Source organism: Salvia hispanica, chromosome 1 (assembly GCF_029641045.1).
Source record: "Salvia hispanica isolate PSC_SH4W2 chromosome 1, Shi_PSC_v1, whole genome shotgun sequence".
NCBI classification, from domain to species: domain Eukaryota; kingdom Viridiplantae; phylum Streptophyta; class Magnoliopsida; order Lamiales; family Lamiaceae; genus Salvia; species Salvia hispanica.
This window is the reverse complement of record NC_142692.1, coordinates 11698538-11719089: the sequence shown is the minus strand read 5'-3', so window position 1 is coordinate 11719089 and position 20552 is coordinate 11698538. Positions and strand designations below refer to the sequence as shown.

The following is a 20552-nucleotide window of genomic DNA, read 5'->3' as shown; positions in this document are numbered from 1 at the left end:
TCAAAAGCTTCAGACTTAAAGCGCATCAAATAAACATATCCGACTTTCGAGTAATCATCAATAAAAGTGATGAAATAGCGAAAGCCGCCTCTTGCCTCAGTTGACATTGGTCCACACACATCAGTATGAACGAGTTCTAGTGCTTCCTTGGCCCTATTACCTTTCACCCTAAAAGGTCTCTTAGTCATCTTGCCTTCCAAACAGGATTCACACATGGAAAATGATTCAGTATCTAGCCCTTTAAGAAGGTCTTGATCCACGAGAGTCTGAATCCTCTTTTGGTTGGCATGACCAAGTCTAAGGTGCCATAAGTACGTTTCGTTCATTGAACTTGAAGGTTCTTTTCTTTTCTTCGAAATTTTCGATGCATTATTGAGTTCTAATTTGCGATCATTAAATTGTGTAGATATGATTGTGTACAGATTGTTTTCCATGATACCACGACAGATATAAGAACCATCTTTCTTAATAACACAACTGTCATTAAAAGAAATCGAATATCCATCAAAAACCAATTTAGAAACTGAAATTAAATTTCTTCTAAAAGAAGGTATCAACAAAACATTCTTCATAACCAAAAATCTATCACTACTAAAACGCAAATAAACATCTCCCACTGCTACGGCCGCCACTTTAGTAGCGTCGCGCAGCTGGACTTTGATTTCTCCATCATATAGCCGTCTTGTCACCTGCATTAAGTCAGGATCAAAACAAATATGATTAGTAGCTCCAGTGTCAATAACCCAAGTATGAGATGAAGTCGAAGCCAAACATGACTCAACAACTAGAGCTTGGTGCATACCTGTAGCCTTGCTCCTTTTAGGGCAATCTGGCTTCCAATGCCCCTTCTCTCCACACTTGAAACACTTTCCGGTTTGCTTCTTTCCCGACCTCCTCTTTTTCTTTCCCTTAGCTTCTTTAGGTGCGACCTGGTTTGTCACTTTCTTCTTTCCTGCGCCAGGCCTAGGGCCAGAGGAACGATGTGACGAACTAACCATCGCAGCCTTAGCTTGGTTCATGAGATCCTCTGCCGACTGAAGTTCAGTCAACAACTCAGCCAAGGTGTAATTCCTTTTGTTCATCTCAAAATTGAGCTTGAACTGCTGGAAGCTAGGGGGCAGACTCTGAAGGATAATAGTAACTTGGGACTCGGCATTAATGACGCCTCCCAAAACCTCAATTTGATTGAGGTGGCTCATCATCTCGAGGACATGGTTCCTCACAGACGAGCCTTCCTTCATAGACTTGCACATGATACTCCGAAAAGCTTGAGACTTAACCGTTCGATTCTGAGTACCAAAGAGATTCGTGAGATTTTCCATAATCTCGGTGGCAGTTGCCATGACGGCATGCTGATGTCTAAGCACTGTTGACATGGAGGCCAACATATAACACTTAGCCATCTCATTCGCCTTGTGCCACCGTCTATGGGCATTTCGCGCTGCCTGCGCGGCGTTAGCCGCCGGCACTGGGGGCCGAGGAGTAGTGAGCACAAATTTGTACTCATCAGCCGTGAGAACGGTGTCCAAATTTTGTTTCCATTCTATGTAATTTTGGCCCTCGAGTTTGTTTTCTTTAAGAATTGCAGAAAGAGGATTGAGTGACATGTTGACGATTTAGGTTGCACTGCAAAACAGAATATTTACTATTTGTCATAAACTTATGTGAAGAAATTGAGTAGATTAAATCATAAAAATTTTCAAATTCTCACAACTGTAAAATTAAAATTTTGTACCCTCAAGCAGAGGTCAATACGCATTAAAATTTTAACATTTTTACTGGTCACAACACCGACGAATAGTCCAGAGACCGCAGCACGGCATGGCCGCCAAATGTTGCCTAAGCACGACCATCAGATTTAGCATTACAGAATCTCGTTTCTACAACACACTCCCATAACAATGCTCGTGCGTTGATAACAAGACCAAGCTATCTCGTAAATTCTGTTTAGACTTCTGAAACTTGTAATTTCTTAGGATTATTGTCCCCACAGCATGGGTGGCGATAGTATTGGAAACTACTTTCTAGTCCATACTATTTACAATTGAGAATTCCACCTATATGAACTTGCTATTTCTTAGGATTATTGTCCCCACAGCATGGGTGGCGATAAGATTCAGAAATTAGCTTCATAAGTTGTGGACCAATCGATGGAGACCATATACAAACTTAGTTCGTAATTATCGCTTAGATATTTAAGGTATGATTTTTCATTAATTATCCTTAGCCTTAGTGCAGATTAAAGGTTTAATTAAGTTCTGTTGGTATTTAATTGACTGGATAATTAAATCTTTTATAATCTTTTAAACATCTTATTAAAGGATAATATATTAATTACTAAAGTTTAATCCATATTCATGTCTTCTATAAGATTTATCTAAAATAATTAATTATTTATATCTTTTACGGACATGAATAAATAAACTTAAATTAATTCCTTATTAAGATTGGGAAGAGAATATATTTTATTATTTAAAGAAATCCTACATATCTATCCTTATTAGGATTCTAGATATATATAGAATAATTATAATTAGGAAACTATTAAATTATTCTTATCCACATCATCTAGGATTAGAAGATATCCCTAGATATGGTTAATAATCCAAAATATTCCTAAAATCTAGGGAAATCTTCCCAAAATGTTTTATTTCCTTTAAATAATAATATTTTAATGATATCTTTTAATTTAGGAATCAAATAATCATTAAAATAAGATTTCATCGTTATCTCGTCGCACGAGGTTCGCACGTACGACGAACAACGAAATCACGCCGGGACTTCTCGCCGGATCGGCGGGTACGCCGTCCAGATGTCGCCGGCAGTCCGCGCGACGGCGGCTGCTTCCTTTTCTCCCTCCTCGGCGCGAAGACGCCGAAGTTCTCCCTTCGGCGACGTCACCCAGCGCGCGGCGGCGAAGCTCCAACGTCCGCCTGCGGACTCGCATGAACGAGCCGCCACCGCACACGGCGGCGAAGCTCCTACTCAGCGTCGCTCGGTTAGGGCATGCCTAGGGTTAGGTTTTAGGCTAGGGTTAGGGTCCTTGCCGGAATAAACCGCCGCTGCTCTCGGACGAGCAACGGCTTCCGTCAAACACCACGACCGTCGATCGCCGCGAGCATTGGAGAACTGCTGGTTTCGCGATCTCGTCGGCGGCGTGGACGAGGCTATGCTCGTGTTCACGTCACCACGTGATCGCTCCAACTCTCCCACTCGATAGCCGTTATTTTGTGTGTTTGCGAATGTTTTGGTGTAAATAGTTTATTTACTATGTTTTCTTTTATTTCTTTTTTCAGTTTATGAACAAGAGCTACCGGTTCGTGAAGGGACTGGCAGCGGAAGCGCACACATAAATCAATTACAAATAATTCAGATCTATTTAGCGGATTAGTTAGACAAATTCTATTCGCGTAATTATCACATGTATCATGCTCATAACTCAAATAATAACATGCTTTAAATTAATTGAAACCTAAAACATGCTTTTCTAAGGTTCAGCCATTATACCTTGATGATTCTCCAAAGAATCGAAGATGGCTAGCGCCTTCTCCACGTGAAGATCTTTTAGTACAAAACCACGGATCTTCTGACTGGTTCCCGGACTGTGAACTGATATCAGGGTGGGCTGATCTCACCAGTGCACTAGGACTTAAATAGAGAAGACAGAAATCCTTTCCCACGGAGGAGAAAAATTCGACCTCTACTAGGAGTAGGGGGGGCCAAAAATTTGAGAGAAAAACAAGTGTGTTTTCTGTCTCCTTTATTCTCCTATTTATAATAAGTCACATATTGGGCCCAGACAGGGATCTATGGAAGGCTTTGGATATGGGCTCCTCCAATTAGCTTTTTACTAATTAAATTAAACCCAATTTAATATAAGCTAAAAATTGGAATATTACGAGCAGCCACTACAGAAGTAATACTGCACTCTCCATCCAAATCTGAAATTATAAGTACTTCGGGTTTCCAATGCTTTATATTTATTTCCCGCGCTTAAGATAGAAACATCCATTAATTAATTATTGTCTGCTATGGACTTAATTAATTAATATCTTATTTATTCCAAGAGAGGACTCATCAAGAAAATCTTATTTATTATTCATAGAGTAATTAAACTCCAACTAGCTAGGTTCCGAATAATAAAACCTTATTTCAAGCTTCTCTTGAGGATGTTATCAAACGAGACTCACCTCGCGCACGATTCAACATAATAGCAATCCTAGCACCGCTAGATATTAATCACCACTACCCAATATACCAGGCTTATTGGGTTGCGAAAAACCCGCACCATTTGGTAAGTCAGAGTAGTGCATAATCAATACCGTATGCTCAATGCTAACGTACATTGATTGAGAAATAATTTACGAGACCTCGTCTTTCAGTATATAGCATAAATACTGTCTCGCTGTTAGATCCATTCAGTGCTATACCACACCAATGTCATCTTATTTCAGTAAGGCTTAGAAATAATCGGACTGACATTGCAACCTTTCACGATAGGTAGTCTAAGCCTATCTAGGTTGTGAAATTATTCTTTTTCTTTGTTTAGAACTGACCGTGTTACCTTAAAGTGAACGACGCCCACAACCGGTCTACTAAAACAAAGACTTAGACTTTATTAAGTTACTTATACATTTAAATATGCAATAAACATCCATTAAATGTAAAACATAACAACATTATGACAAAAATAATCTGTTTATTCATTTGGAAAATAAAATAAGAGTTTTAATAGTATTCAATCACTCGAAAGGTGATTTCTAGTATACAAACTCTAACAGTTCGGACACTGGAACAACTCACCTGGTTGGAGGAGCGCCCAGACTAGTTGGCGGGTCAAGGAAGCGATATTAGCAGTTACCACCAGATCGGGGCTTACAACAGGGGATCCAGTTCACCTGAGTTCGGAGAGCGACGAGGAGTCAACTTCGTCAGTTAAGAAGGAACCAACAGAGGAGGAAAGCGTTGAAGGTATGGCCAACGCAGGCGACGACGATCCCGAGATCGGCTGGCTCACTGCCCATTTAGATGGCGAGCCAGCCCAGGCTATCGTCTCTACCCAGCGCCAGAGGGCGATTGACATCAAAACTAATGTGCTGGGTATTCTACCCAATTTCTCGGGTCGGAGGAATGAGTGTCCATATGAATTCCTCAATGAGTTCAGTAAGCTTTACAGTATTCAGAAGAGGCCCAACGATGCAACAGAGGAGGATTACCGACTACGCGCGATCCCATTTGCGCTGAAGGGAGAGGCTAACACGTGGTTATTAAGGTTGCCTCCCGACTCGATCCATACGTGGAAGGACTTCAAGTTGGAATTTCTAGATTACTTTTTCCCTTCTAACAAAATAAATGCTTTTAAGAAGGAGATCCAGGAATGCAAGCAGGAGTATGATGAATCTTTGAGCCAATACTGGTCCAGATTTAAGGGGCTGCTCGATGCTTGCCCAAACCACCGGATGATGGAAACCGAAACCTACTATCTATTCTATGAAGGGGCAAAATCTGAGTCCAAAGATCTGATGAATACCGCTAGTGGAGGAAATTTCACCAAGAGGAAGGTGAGCGAGGCTCGAGAGATACTGGGAAGATTAATTGATGCAAAAAAGGCATACGATTCACCTCGTACCATCCTAAGGAGGAGAAGTGCGGATGCAGTCACAGTGCAAAATGAAGAAAGGATGGATGCCCGAGTGGATGCAAGGATGGATGTTAGAATGGAGCAGCTGGAGAAGACTATTCTAACTGCCCTAGGGAAGAACGATTCACCGGGTCCAACAGAAAAAGAAAAACAAGCACTGGATCCAGAGGATGGCTACAATTATTGCGGATCTCAAGGAGGGACGGATTGTCCGGCCCACATAAATGTTGTAGGAAATTGGAACCAAAATAATCAAGGCAGCAATTGGAACCAGTGGAGAATCAAAGACGCTCCATGGAGGGACAATCCATGCTTCAGGTGGTCCGATGGGAGTCAAAATCCTCAACTCCAGATTACTAACTCAGAAGGAAACCAAGGGAACCAGTCCAACTGGCCCGGAAGGAATCAAGAGGGACAGGGCAATTGGAATCAAGGAGCACAAGGTAATTGGAGTCAGGGAGGTCAAGGAAATTAACCCAGCTGGAACAATAGGAATCAAAATAACCAGGGAAGCTCATATGTGCCCCCACACCAGAGGAGCAACAACTATCAGGGACCAGGGAATCAGTACAACAATAACCAAGGAGGTCAAGGAAACTTTCGCCCGCGTCAAGGGGGTGGACCAAATCATAGTCAAGGGCCAAGTGGCAGTCAATCGAACTCCCGGACCCAGAGAAATCTGGACGATATGGTCCATGACCTAGTGAGTTCTCAACAGCACATGCAAAATAACTTGCTGGCAAACAATGACGTGGTCCACAAGCTACAGGATGCTCAGCAGGAACATAAGGCCGCGATGGATCTAATGTCGAAGCAATTATCTCAGATCGCAACGTCCCTGAGCGACATGCGAGGAAATGAAGGGAGGATTCCAGCCTCAGTAAAGCCACCAGAAAGGGCAAATATCAGCCAAGTTACCCTGAGGTCCGGGGATGCATATGAAGGACCCAAGTTGAAGATAAATTATGAAATGCCCGTGCCGATGAGCGAAGATGTTATCCACATGGTCCAGCAAAAAGAAGAAGTTAGAGCAGAGGATGATATCTGATAAGTCGTATTCTAAGCCTTGGTTACTGATCAGTATGTCGTGAAATGCATGTATTATCTGCAAAACAGTTGCTCAAGTGTGCAGGGTTAAGGGATCCAAGTCAGTAGGAGACGATTCAGGTGACGCAAGTGAAAAGGGCGCCAGAAGGGTGCAATACTGACCAGGATACATGCTAGAGAAAAGGCTCGAGATGGAGAAGAAGGATAGCTGGGATGATCATTAACAAGGGCAGAAAAGTCAAAACGTGAAGGAAGTCTACCCTAAAAGCAAGGGCAGCCTCCCTATAAGAGAAGCCACTTGGAGAGAGAGACAAGGATTGGTTCCTTAGAGTTCGGTTAAGAGTTCTAAGTTCTCGGTTCTCAAAACACACTTAGTAGAATTCTCTCTAGAAGATCAGTCCTTCAGCATTGTCTAATCTCTCGTTCCTCGCCACAGCTATGGTCACTTGACGTCCAAGAGTCTGCCGGAGAAGTCATCAATCCACCGTTCCAGCCAGTTGCCATAGTAGTATAGCAGTATCATCGCCCGGAGTGGCAAAACAATCGTTATTTTGCTTTCTAGTTTAATCGTTACTTGTTTTCGTCGTTGGTTTGTTGCAAACACTCATCGTTGTTGCCTTTTGAAGTACTTTGTGAAGTTCCAACGTTTAAGTTATGAAGTTTCTATTTCGTATGTCGCTTTGGTTCGAGTTTGCTTCATTCTGCCTAGGAAAGTTAGATCTAGTTGTTGCTTTTAATTTCTAAGTGTTTTCTTATCTGGAGTTGTGGATCTGAGGTTGTAGTTATGTTTCAGTCTAATTTTGGTGCATGAGTCTTTCGTTCTGCATTATAATCACCATCTTGCATGTTAGTCAGTAGAAGTAAAAAATTGCAGTTTCACCGTTCATTTTAAGTTCGAGCATTTTAATCTATGGATCTTGAGTTTGAAGTTATGAATCTGAGTTTAGTTATGGTGTTTGTGTTCATATGATTTTTGTTAATACTTGGTGAAGAAGAAAACGTCAAAATCAGCTTTAGTTTGAACCACTTTTACTTTTAAGTTACTTTTGCTTTTGTTCCCTACTTTTTCAGTTGTACCTTCCAGACTTGTCAGAAAACCAACCAGCCACCAGATATACCTTGTTGTCTAAATTTCCCCTTTTAGTAACTATCTACTTTTCATATGCCTCTGAGACACCTTGTCCCCTATTTTCACGAACACCACCACATGCCTGTTATTCTCACACCTACTAGTCAGCAGAGTACCACCTTTATTTTCTTGCCTAGGTAAATTCTCAACCCAAGCGTGGTAGCTAACCAAAAACACCCAGGAAAGTCACCGCAGTTATCCAAACGTGTCCATCTTTGTGGGATTCGACCCTTACCTCCACTATACTAATCAGTAGAAGTGGGTTGAGGAAACTTGTTTGAAGCCAGCACCCAGTTGTCGTACCAACGACTCAGCTGGGCCAGGAATCTCTTTCTGATTAGTTGGATACACTCTGTATTTGCATACGTTGACCGAGGAAAACACCTGTAGAAAACCCTTCAAAATGGCACCGTTGCCGGGGATGGATGGCGTTCATACCTGTTATTGTGTGTGATCTTTTTGGTGTACATACTGTTTATAATTTTCCTTTTCTTTTTGTTTTCAGTTTATGAGAAGTGGCTCGGCTCCTGGCCAGTGGAGACCAAGGATACTTCCCCGAGGAACAATACTCGTTACCACTCGTTCTGGCCTGTCGACAGCACTGTCCGACCTAGGCACGAGCAGCGACGAGGAGAAAGAAGATCTAGAGTACCAACTTCCGGAGCTTCCACCCCAACCAGTAAGAACACTAGTGAGAGTGGCTGACCAAGGTAAGGACGATCCCGAGCTCGCAACACTTACTGCACATGTTGACGGAGATCCCCCACAAGCCATAGTGGTTACCCCAGGCCAGACCGCCTGTGATGTGAAACCCCACGTGATTGCAATCCTACCAACGTACTGTGGGAAGAGTTACGAGGGACCCTACGAGTTCTTAAATGAGTTCTGCAAGATCTGTAAGGCGCAGAGGTGGCCAGCAGGAGCAAGCGAGGACGATTACAGACTGAAGGCCTTACCTTTTGTCTTAAAGGGAGAGGCCAACACCTGGTTCATGCGCCTGCCAGCCGACTCCATCAATACATGGGCCGATTTCAAGTCAGTCTTCCTAGCTGAGTTCTTCCCATCTTCAAAGACAAGTGCATTGAAGAGGAAAATATCGTGCATAAGGCAAGAATATGATGAAACCCTGAGCGAGTACTGGGAGAAGTACATGAGTCTTCTGGAGTCATGCCCTAACCATCGCATGAAGGAGATAGAGGTGCACCACACCTTCTATGAGGGGATGAACAAGGAGACCAAGGATCTGGCGAATTCATCATCCGGAGGCGATTTCAGCCAGTTGAGAGTCAGTGAAGCCAAAAAGGTGTTACGCAAGATGTTGAATGCGAAGAAAACGTATGATAACACAAGGGATGGGTACAACAGAGAAAGGGTAGCAAGTGCTTCGATTACTGACCAGGAGGAACAGATGGATTTGAAGATGGATGAATTAAAGAAGGAGTTGCTGACTGCAATCAAGCAGAACACCCCACCACCTTCTCCGATTGGAGGCAAAGAGGCCCCAGAACTACCATATGATCAGCCGGACAACTCGCTAGATGTGGAGCAAGCAAATGCCGCAGGATACTACAATTCCAACGACAATTGGATTCCGGGAAGGCAGAGGGATGCACCTTGGAGGGACCACCAAAACTTCCGATGGGGAGATGGAAATCAGAATCAGAACCAAAATCAGGCTCCAAATCAACCCAACCCCCACCCGAACCAAAATTCCAACCGTGGCCCAACAAACCCTGACTACCAGTCTAACTGGGTAGGAAGAAACCAGCATCCTCAGAACCAAAACCCTCAAAACCCGAACCCGAACCCTGCCTATGTGCCACCCCATCAGCGAAACAACCAGAACCAAAACCAGAACCAATTTAACCCAGGGCCTCCACATAACACCCACAACCAAAACCAAAATCAATACCAGCACAACCACGACCAGTACAACCCTCCTGCCCAGTATAACCAGTACCCACAGAACCAAAACCAACAAAATTTCTCGGGCTACCAGTCAAACCCACCACCCCAGTATATCACCAGGGCTCGAACCAATTCCATCACCCAAACAGGTCGAGGAGGTCTATGGAGGACATGATGGGAGAGATGCTTGCTTCACAGCAAAGCATTAAAAGCGACTTGCAGTCCAGTAATGAAACAATGCAAGGGATGCAAAACGCCCAGAAGGAGCATAGGGCAAATATGGATATGATGAACAGGCAGTTGGCCCAGCTCGCTAACTCGGTGGGCGAAATGAAAGGGAACTCGGGGAAACTCCCATCTACAGTCCATGTACCTGAAAAGGCAAATGTGAGTAAAATCACACTGCGGTCCGAAACAGCCTATAATGGACCTCAACTCAAGAACCTTACTGGGGAGTCTAGTGGAGCAAGGGCGCTGAGCAACACCGTCTCAGCAGAAGAGCTCAAGATGCCTCTGCCTCAGATGGAGGATCCGTTTTTAATAAACGAGAAGCCTACTGCGGAAGGAAAGGAGGGAGAAACACAACCTGGAAATAAACAACCGGAAGGAGCAATGCCCACATCGGAACCTCAAACCCAGGAGGAACCAAGGGAAAGTCCACAAGGACTAACTGGAGAGGCTAAGGGAGAAAAACCGTTTCCATATCGGTTTGTGACGAAGAGGAAGAAAGAAAACCCTGTGGATTTCATGTCGATTTTTGGAAAGCTGGATGTCAGCATACCATTCCTCCAAGCCGTGAGATTGCCCCCTCTGGGGAAGTTTATAAAGGAGTTTATAGCCGGAAAGGCCCAGGAGGATGGAAAAATCATGGTGGAAGGAATAGCGTCAGCCATTGAACAGGAGAAACTACCACCCAAGAGAGCCGACCCAGGTATGTTTACTTTACCCATAACAATTGGAGATGTGAAAATCGAGCATGCAATGTGTGATTTAGGAACATCTATCAATGTTATGCCGTTATCCATTTATAATCGGGTAAAGGGGGTTAAATTGTCAAATACTAGAGTGTTGATCCAACTGGCTGATAGGTCATGTATAAATCCTGAGGGTGTGTTAGAAAATGTGTTGGTTAGGATACAAAACTTTACTTATCCCGCTGATTTTTATGTCATTAAAATGAGCGAACCAGAAGCTAGGGAGTCTAGCGGGATATTGTTAGGAAGACCATTTTTAAGAACGGCTAAGACAGTTGTGGATATGGCTGAGGGGACAATCTGCATTGACTTTAATGGTGAGAAATTTGTTTTTGACATCAATGAAGCCATGAAAAAACCAATAGATTCTGAAAATCTATGTTATGTTAATGTAATTGACCCCTTAGTCCAAGAATTTCTTGAGACCGAATTATTGCAGGAAAAGCTCCAAGCCTTGGATGTGTATGCCCAGGCTGATGTGGAAGCAGCTGCATGGTGTGATCTGATCAGTAGCCGAGGGTTGACTGACGAAGAGATCGAAGAAGCAATTACGGAGTTTTGTCAGAAGTCGGAACTAGCGGGATCCGTAGGGGCCTTACTACCAGCTAGTGTGGAGGAAAAATCAGATGCTGAACAAGAGCAAGAGGAGGATTCAAGGAAGAAACATCTACCTACAGACACACTACCCCCGCAAGTGGAGTTGAAAAAGTTGCCTGCGAACCTTAAGTATGCCTACCTCGGGGAGGAAGACTCATTCCCTGTAATCATCAATAGTGGGCTGACTGAAGAGCAAGAGGCAAGACTACTAACTATGCTGAGCAAAAATAAGAAGGCTATTGGATGGAGCCTTACGGACCTGGTAGGTATAAGCCCGGACGTCTGCATGCACCACATTAGGCTAGAGGATGGAGTCAAGGCACATAGAGATTCTCAAAGAAAGGTGAACCCAAACATGCGGGAAGAGATACTGAAGGAAATCTTGAAGTTACTCTCGCTGGGCATTATATACTCGGTACCAGATAGTGAATGGGTCAGCCCAATCCATATGGTCCCCAAGAAATCAGGGATCCAGGTGGTTAAGAATGAGAGGAATGAGCTAGTGCCCACCAGACTAGTCACTGGATGGCGAATGTGTATAGATTATCGAAAGTTGAACACTGCAACCAGGAAGGACCATTTCCCCCTGCCATTCATCGATCAAATACTGGAGCGACTAGCTGGGAGGTAATACTTCTGCTTTTTGGATGGGTACAGTGGTTACTTTCAAATCTACGTGAACCCGGAGGACCAGGATAAGACCACGTTCACCTGTCCATTTGGAACCTATGCGTATAAGCGTATGCCATTTGGCTTATGCAACGCCCCCGGTACTTTCCAACGGTGCATGATGAGCATATTCTCGGATTTGATTGAAGATTGTATAGAGATCTTTATGGATGATTTCACTGTCTATGGAGACTCTTTCGACTCGTGCTTGCAATATTTGGATGTGGTACTAGAAAGGTGCCAAGCAAAGAGTCTGGTTTTAAATTTTGAGAAATGCCACTTTATGGTTACAGAAGGAATTGTCTTAGGACACGTGGTGTCAGAAAAGGGGATCCAGGTGGATCAAGCTAAGGTGGATGTCATATCCAAACTACCCTTCCCTACTGATCAGAAAGGAATAAGAGGGTTTCTTGGCCATGCTGGATTTTATCGAAGATTTATCAAGGATTTTGCCAAGATTGCCCGACCCCTTACCAGACTTCTCCAGAATGAGGTGGAGTTCGTTTTTGACGAGCATTGCAAGGCTGCTTTCAACCTCCTTAAGGAAAAATTGATTTCTGCACCGATTATTCAGGCTCCTAACTGGGATCATCCCTTCGAGGTGATGTGCGATGCTAGTGACTATGCAGTGGGGGCCGTACTGGGTCAGAAGATCGATGGGAAAAGGTACGTGATATTCTATGCATCTAAGACCTTGAATCAAGCCCAACAGAATTATGACACCACCGAGAAGGAGATGTTGGCGGTTGTCTATTCATTCGAAAAGTTCAGGCAATACCTACTGGGATCCAGAGTCATCGTCTATACTGATCATGCGGCGATTAAGTATCTCATTGCGAAGAAGGAGTCAAAACCCCGACTGATCAGATGGGTGCTGCTTTTACAAGAATTCGAATTCGATTGGGAGGTAGAAGACAAAAAGAGGGTTGAAAACAAAGTAGCGGACCACTTGAGCAGAATAATACAAGAAGGAAACAGTGAGGATATGAGAGATCGATTCCCGGAAGAGCATTTATGTGAAGTGATTTTCTCCGCAAGGAAGATCGATTGGGAAGAAGTGATGAGACTTACTGGGCAGGACGTAACAACCAAGGGCAAGGAGAAAGTAGGACAGGAACCCTGGTATGCGGACTTGGCAAACTACTTAGTGACGGGGGAGCTACCAATGGTGCCAAACGTGACAAAGGCTCAGAGGATGAAGATCAAGAGCGAAACAAAGTATTATTTCTGGGACGACCCATACTTGTTGAAGGTAGGAACCGACCAGGTCATTAGGAGATGTGTTCCCGACTGGGAGCAACGAGATGTACTAACGCACTGCCACTCCTTGGCATGTGGAGGACATTTCGGGCCAAGGAAGATTGCCAGGAAGGTGCTAGATAGTGGATTCTACTGGCCAACCCTGAATAGAGATACATACGAGTTCTGCAAGGGTTGTGACCGTTGCCAACTGACCGGTGGGATCTCCGCGAGTGATGAAATGCCGCAAGTTCCAGTAATTGTTTGTGAGGTGTTCGACATCTGGGGTATGGACTTCATGGGTCCTTTTCCCTCATCTTATGGGAACTCCTATATCCTGGTGGCAGTTGACTATGTATCAAAGTGGATAGAAGCCAAAGCCACAAGCACTTGTGAATCTAAAGAAGTCACCAAGTTCCTCAAGAGTCATATATTCAGCCGATTTGGGATACCAAGGGCAATCATCTCCGATCAAGGGACTCACTTCTGCAACCGAACGGTCGAAGCATTGATGAAAAAGTACGGAGTTCATCACCGCCTATCTAGTCCTTACCACCCTCAAGCCAACGGGCAAGCAGAGATCTCAAATAGGGAAATAAAGAGCATTTTAGAGAAGACAATCAACCCCTCCAGAAAAGATTGGAGCACAAGGTTGGAAGATGCTCTGTAGGCATATCGCACAGCCTACAAAACTCCTATCGGGATGTCCCCCTATCGCATCGTCTTTGGGAAGATGTGTCACTTGCCAGTAGGAATTGAACACCGAGCATACTGGGGAGTTCAGCAGGTTAACGTGGATGCTAAGGCCTGTGAAGAGGAAAGGAAGCTACAACTACAAGAGCTGGAAGAACTCAGATTGGAGTCGTTCGACTCAGCCATGTGGTACAAGGAGAAAACAAAGATGTGGCACGACAAAAATCTGAGAACCAAGGATCTCCAAGTTGGTCAGAAAGTACTACTCTTCCAGTCAAGATTGAAGCTAATGCCTAGGAAACTCAAGTCCAAATGGGCAGGACCTTACATTATCACTGTACTACGTGCTAATGGAGCGGTCGAGATTTCAGGGAGTATCCCTAACTCTGAACCATTTATCGTTAATGGGCATAAATTAAAAATATATAGAGAAAATGAAGAGATGTGTGTAGTGGAAGAAATTCCACTACATCTCAATAGCGTCTAAATGACCAGTAGAAAAGGGGGTCTAGAGTTCCACCTGGTCAACGTAATATGATTTGTGCTTATTGACCAGGTAAAACTTTAAATACCCTTAGTAATTATGTAAATATTGTGAATATTTAGTAATTTAACTTAAGTTATGAAAGAAAAACAACAAAAAGATTTTCGGATCTTGAATATTAATTCAGAGTCCGTACTGACCACGAAGATACCACTTAGGTGAAACTCTGAATTATATTTAAGACCAATTTATTTGCTTTATTTCTATTTTGGCTAGTTGAGAGGGAGATATAGAGTGGAATTTGAATTTTGGTGCGTGTTGCAGCTTTGCAGGCGAGTGCAGAGACTAGGAGGGAGCGTGGAGCAGAGACGTGACAGGGGACGTCCAATCAGCTGCGAGAACGCCCAACTGCCTCCCACCGAAGCGTCGCAACCCGGAAACCGCCTACAACCGGTCAAAACCCTCAACTGGCCACCCCTCTATAAAACACCCCACCACCTACTCCCCTTCACTTTACAAACCCTTACCTGCATTCTCTCACCCACAACCACCACCCCACTCCGAAAACTACCACCCACTACGAAAACCACCGTGAATCACTACCGGAAAAAAGAGAACCACCACCGATACAGACCATGGCGAAGAGAAAGGCAACCAACAACCCAACATCTACCACCGGCGAAGACCCGCCAGAAGTCCGAGCGACAGCCGAATCGCAACCGCCTAGTCCACAACGGTCACAGCCAATGCCGACGACACAAATTCCGGCAATGGTTCCTTTAGACGCACTGGCAGCGTATCTAAGGCAACAAGACCCGAACAAAGATTGGACAACGACCCTGGCCGGATTTAGCCTGACCGGAGGAATGCCGGCGACACCAAACCCTTCCCCAACTGCAACCACAGTAAACCCGCCCACCACCACCCCAAAAACCTCAACTCCGACATCCGAAAAGACCTCCCCAACAGTAACTGCACAATCAGAACCCTCTCACCCTTCTCCCATACACCAACAAACAGAGCCGCTCGACGTTAGCCCTCTTTCCGCCTATCAAGATCCCAACTGGGGAGAAACAGAGGAAAAGGAGAGCGGAGGGGGAGTAAGCGAGGGTGAGAAGGATGAAGCAGAGACAGAGGAGATAGACTTGAACGAAATGGCCAAGAAGCAAGGGTTAATGACGGATGGTGAGTTCCAAGCGGTTTTGGGCAAGGGAGATAGGATCGTGGTAAACCCTGAAGGGGTGGCTGAGGTACTGGACCTCGCATCCCAGGTAGTAGGAAGGGGGGGAACAACCATGGAAGCAGAGGAGTCGGAGGGGGTAGTCCACCAATCAGTGGAGGAAAGGATAGAAGAACAACCGGAAAAAGCTGAACAACTTGAGGAGGAGAGGCAAGAGCCAGACACACATCAAGAGGAAGCCTCAGTGGTAACTAAACCCAAGCTAGTAAAGAGGAGGCTAGTGTTGAAAAACGACCCCAAGGCAGAAAGGCACAAACCCCAAAGAGTGTCACAGAGATGCTTAGGAAAGTGGAAGTCCAACAAGGCAGGAGCAAACACAGCATCAGATGCAGTGGAGTTTTCGAGCGAAGACGAGAAGACTACTTCTACAAAACCTGGGGAGGAGCCCTCGAAAGCTAGCCAGAAGGACACCCAAATGGCAACAGGGACAGTATCATCAACGCCGACTGACCAGAAGGAGAAGACTGACAAGGTGGCTGAGGGTCTGGACCTCGCATCATAGTCAGTAGGTCGGGAGGAGGCGACAAGAAGTGATACTAGTACCCGTGCGGTGACCGAGCCTACCACCCAAGAGGACGTTTCAACACAAGCAGATGAAGAAGCAGAGGCAATGGAAATCGAAGAAGCCAAGTACATCCAAGAAAGGAAGAGAAAGGGGAAGGCCCCTGGCAAGAAGAAACAAGCCGTAAAGAAACAGCGAACTGCCAATGCTAGCATAGTGATCAGAGAGCCGGAAGGGAGAGGGAGATTAAGCGACAGCGACTACACTTCCAGCGAGGAGTCTGACTCAGAGAGTGATATCTCTTTAGAAGGGGAAGAATACCATGAGCAGCAGCTCCCCGACAACCACCATGAACTAGTCCACCCTCCGGTAGAGAGGATCGTGTACCGACGGTGGAGGGTAGAGCTCACTGATGAGCTCATGGAGGACATGAAGCACTACGACACCAAAAAGCTTCAAGACGCATTTGACGATAAGGAAGATAGCAGCAAGCAGGTCAAATGCGGAAAGGTACTCCACATACCCTCTTTGGATGAGTTATCTGTTCGTGATTCCTTCCTGGCCAGTATGGAAGCATTGGGTTTTGAATGGCAATTAGAGAATAGGGACCCGGAGATATCTATGAGATTAGCAAAGGAGTTCTTCACCACGTTTAGGTTCCAAGTCACTACGGACCTAGACGAGGTGTCAATTTCCTTTAGAAAATTCAGTGGAGAACTGTCCATGAGTCTTATAGAGTGGACTGTGTGACTGGGTATGTGTAGCCTGGAGGAGGCTATAGGACCAGAATGGAAAAGCCGTGAAAGGGGGGTACCGAGGAGACACATAGACTTTGAGCCCTAGGAAGCCTGGGAGGAGCTAACCCACCCTGATGCTGGTCAGTTCGCCTCCATTACATCCAGATCCACCCATTTCAACAATTCCATGCTGAGACTAGTGCAGCTCTACTTGGGCTACAACTTACTGGGACAGAGTAATTCAGCTGCCAGGACATCCATGACTGAATTATACATGGTATGGTGCACTAATCGCGGTAGGAGGCTGCATTTGGGATTTTGGACAGCTTACCAATGCCACCTGATAGCCACCCACCCAACTAGGAACTTGTCCCTCTGCCACATACTAGGAGCTTTCGTGCGCAACAACATCATCATCAAAGAGGCAGAAGACCTATCTCCGATGTACATGGTCGACGCTCCTGGCCTGTTCGATATACCCTTCTTCGTCCGCACCAACTTGGTATACTACAGAGAAGGAGTGCCCCAATTCTACCCGATGGGAGAAGCTCCTGGTGGAAGGGCACAACAGGTCCAAGAGGGGCAAGCTGGGCAGATCGACCAAGCGCAAAGGCTGAGGCAAGAAAATCTGGAGAGGGCAGTAACTGAGCTAGCGGAGGAGAATAGACAATCACGGGCAGAGATGGCGAAGCTGACAACCCTAATGAAGAGTATCCTAAAAGAATTGGAGAGAGGAAAGGCAAGCACTGGAGCTGGAACAAGTGTACCTAGAGGACAGGAAGAAGAAACCACCGGACCTGAGTAAGAAGAAGGTGATGAACAAGAGGAGGAAGATGACAACCAACCGGAACCCACTGACGAAGAACCAAAGGAACCACTTGCACAGACCCCTGCGCCAAGGAGGAGCAGGATGAACGTCTGATCGACCCCCCCCAAACTGACCAGTTAGTTTTCTTTTTAATTTTAAGTTTTCTTTTGGTTCTGTTTTCTTACTTTTGTTAAATAGGTAGAATTATGTGTATTAATTGTGAGCAAACCTCATTCATAACACTTAGCCTATTTAATAGTCTAAGTGTGAGAAGTAAAGGGTTTGCTACTTCGGTGCATGTGTTTTTATTATGTTTTTGGGTTCTGTCATAAGCATGTTAACTCACACTTAGCCTACTGCGTAGTCTAAGTGTGAGGAGTTTATATGTTTATATAACATGTTTGTAAATATTCTGCTTTGTTTTATAAATCTAGGTATATATCTGAAACTCTCCCACTTAGCCTATTGCATAGTCTAAGTGTGAGAAGTTTTTTAGATATAATGTGTTTGTTATAAATGTGTGTCTGTCATACTAGCCATTCCCAATTTTCACTTCACAGGCCGTATCTGGGGCAGACACTTGTGAAGTGAGAGGGGGGAACAAATGGTCAGTATGACATGTATATATGTGTTATTTGAGTCAGTGCATGTTAGTTTTTTTTTAGGGTTTGTTTAGGTCTAGGAATTATGTGTTATATTTTTTTTTATGAATGGGCTTAAAACTCAACTGCCTCGAACTGACGGTGAGGGGAATTGAGGGAGATAAGGCATGCCGGAAAACAGAAACCACCCCCTCCAGTAACCCCTAATCAGTATAGATGATGCAAGTATGAAGGAAAAACCCATCCCTTAGGTCAGACACGAAAGCCCTCTTAAAAGGTGAGTTATAAACCCCAAAGTGGAACTGCTTTCCACTAAACACTGAAAAAAAAGAAGAGTGGCTACCACATGATGTCTACGGCAAAGTGACCGCTTGTAGCAAACCCTGAAGGCAGTAGGAAACCCCTCCCCCCCCCCCAAAAAAAAAAAAAAAACCCTACCCTTAGAATCCCATTTTCTAACCTGATCTATACTCAGAAATGACCCATCAACCACTAGAACTGTGTGTGTGCAAGACATAAGACAATGAGGTAACTGCCCAGGAGGACATACAAAAGCAACCAGCTGAAGAAAAGAAAAGCAAAGAAAGAAGGAGAAAATCGATCTGAAAAATTCCAGATCCAAAAAAATAGAAGAAGGTATAAGGGTGGCAAAGCCACATGAAAGAAAACCAAAGAAAATGGTCGCAGATACTTGGCCACAAAAAGAGAAAGGAGGAAGAAGGAATAAGGGTGGCGAAGCCACAAGGAAGCTACTGACCAGTTGGAAGCCAATGTAAGAAATTGTCCAGCCGAAGAAGAAGCCCTAGCCAGAAGCCCGAATGCACACAGTTCTCCCTTATCATATAAGTAGTTAGTTTTTGAACCCTAGAGCCTTAGGGACAACTACCCCAAACATTACAAACCAATAGCCCCGTTACAAGCCTTAAAGACCTTCAGGAGCTGCACGTGAGATCTGAGTCCGAAACATCTGTGGTTTAGCATTGAGAGAAAACAGTCCTAACATCCCCTATGAGGAATGAGTGACTGAGTGAACCCAGTGTTTGGCCTAGGATTGGGTGATCCTGACAAGCAGATATACTGACTGGAAAGGAAAAGGGGGGCGGCGGAAGTTCAAGGCTGCCTAAGGCCGGATTGCACCTGATCTCGAGGGAAAGGGTGGTTGAAAATGTAGCCTGTTCTATGTGTTTAAGTTAAATATATGTGTTATGTGTTTATGTCGTTGTTTGTTTTCTTTTCCTTTGCGTCAGAGTTTTGAGTCTAGTTAGGTAGAGTCGGTCAGGGGGAGTAACCAGGCTCGAATTCGACTTATTTCTTTTTGTTTGTCTTCACGCTTGAGGACAAGGATGTGGTAAGTGTGAGCAGTTTAATAAGTCGTATTCTAAGCCTTGGTTACTGGTCTGTATGTCGTGAAATGCATGTATTATCTGCAAAACAGTTGCTCAAGTGTGCAGGATTAAGGGATCCGAGTCAGTAGGAGACGATTCAGGTGACGCAAGTGAAAAGGGCGCCAGAAGGGTGCAATACTGACCAGGATGCATGCCAGAGAAAAGGCTCGAGATGGAGAAGAAGGATAGTTGGGATGATCATTAACAAGGGCAGAAAAGTCAAAACGTGAAGGAAGTCTACCCTAAAAGCAAGGGCAAGCCTCCCTATAAGAGAAGCCACTTGGAGAGAGAGATAGGGATTGGTTCCTTAGAGTTCGGTTAAGAGTTCTAAGTTCTCGATTCTCAAAACACACTTAGTAGAATTCTCTCTAGAAGATCAGTCCTTCAGCATTGTCCAATTTCTCGTTCCTCGCCACAGCTATGGTCACTTGATGTCCAAGAGTCTACCGAAGAAGTCATCAATCCACCGTTCCAGCCAGTTGCCGTAGTAGTATAGCAGTATCATCGCCCGGAGTGGCAAAACAGTCGTTATTTTGCTTTCTAGTTTAATCGTTACTTGTTTTCGTCGTTGGTTTGTGGCAAACACTCATCGTTGTTGCCTTTTGAAGTACTTTGTGAAGTTCCAACGTTTAGGTTATGAAGTTTCTATTTCGTATGTCGCTTTGGTTCGAGTTTGCTTCATTCTGCCTAGGAAAGTTAGATCTAGTTGTTGCTTTTAATTTCTAAGTGTTTTCTTATCTGGAGTTGTGGATCTGAGGTTGTAGTTATGTTTCAGTCTAATTTTGGTGCATGAGTCTTTCGTTCTGCATTATAATCACCATCTTGCATGTTAGTCAGTAGAAGTAAAAAACTGCAGTTTCACCGTTCATTTTAAGTTCGAGCATTTTAATCTATGGA

General features: G+C 44.5%; 1 protein-coding gene and 1 pseudogene across 1 annotated transcript in view; both read left to right on the top strand.

Moving 5' to 3' along the window:
* The window catches only part of LOC148933245 (transcription initiation factor IIA subunit 2-like), a 50169-nt gene that overhangs the window by 5198 nt on the left and 24419 nt on the right, over positions 1–20552 (top strand). Inside the window, exon 4 of the mRNA XM_089063270.1 lies at positions 7018–7030. Coding sequence (XP_088919396.1) covers positions 7018–7030 — 13 coding nt within the window. The remainder of the gene's footprint in view (positions 1–7017; positions 7031–20552) is intronic.
* LOC148933246 (uncharacterized) lies at positions 15536–16966 on the top strand (annotated as a pseudogene).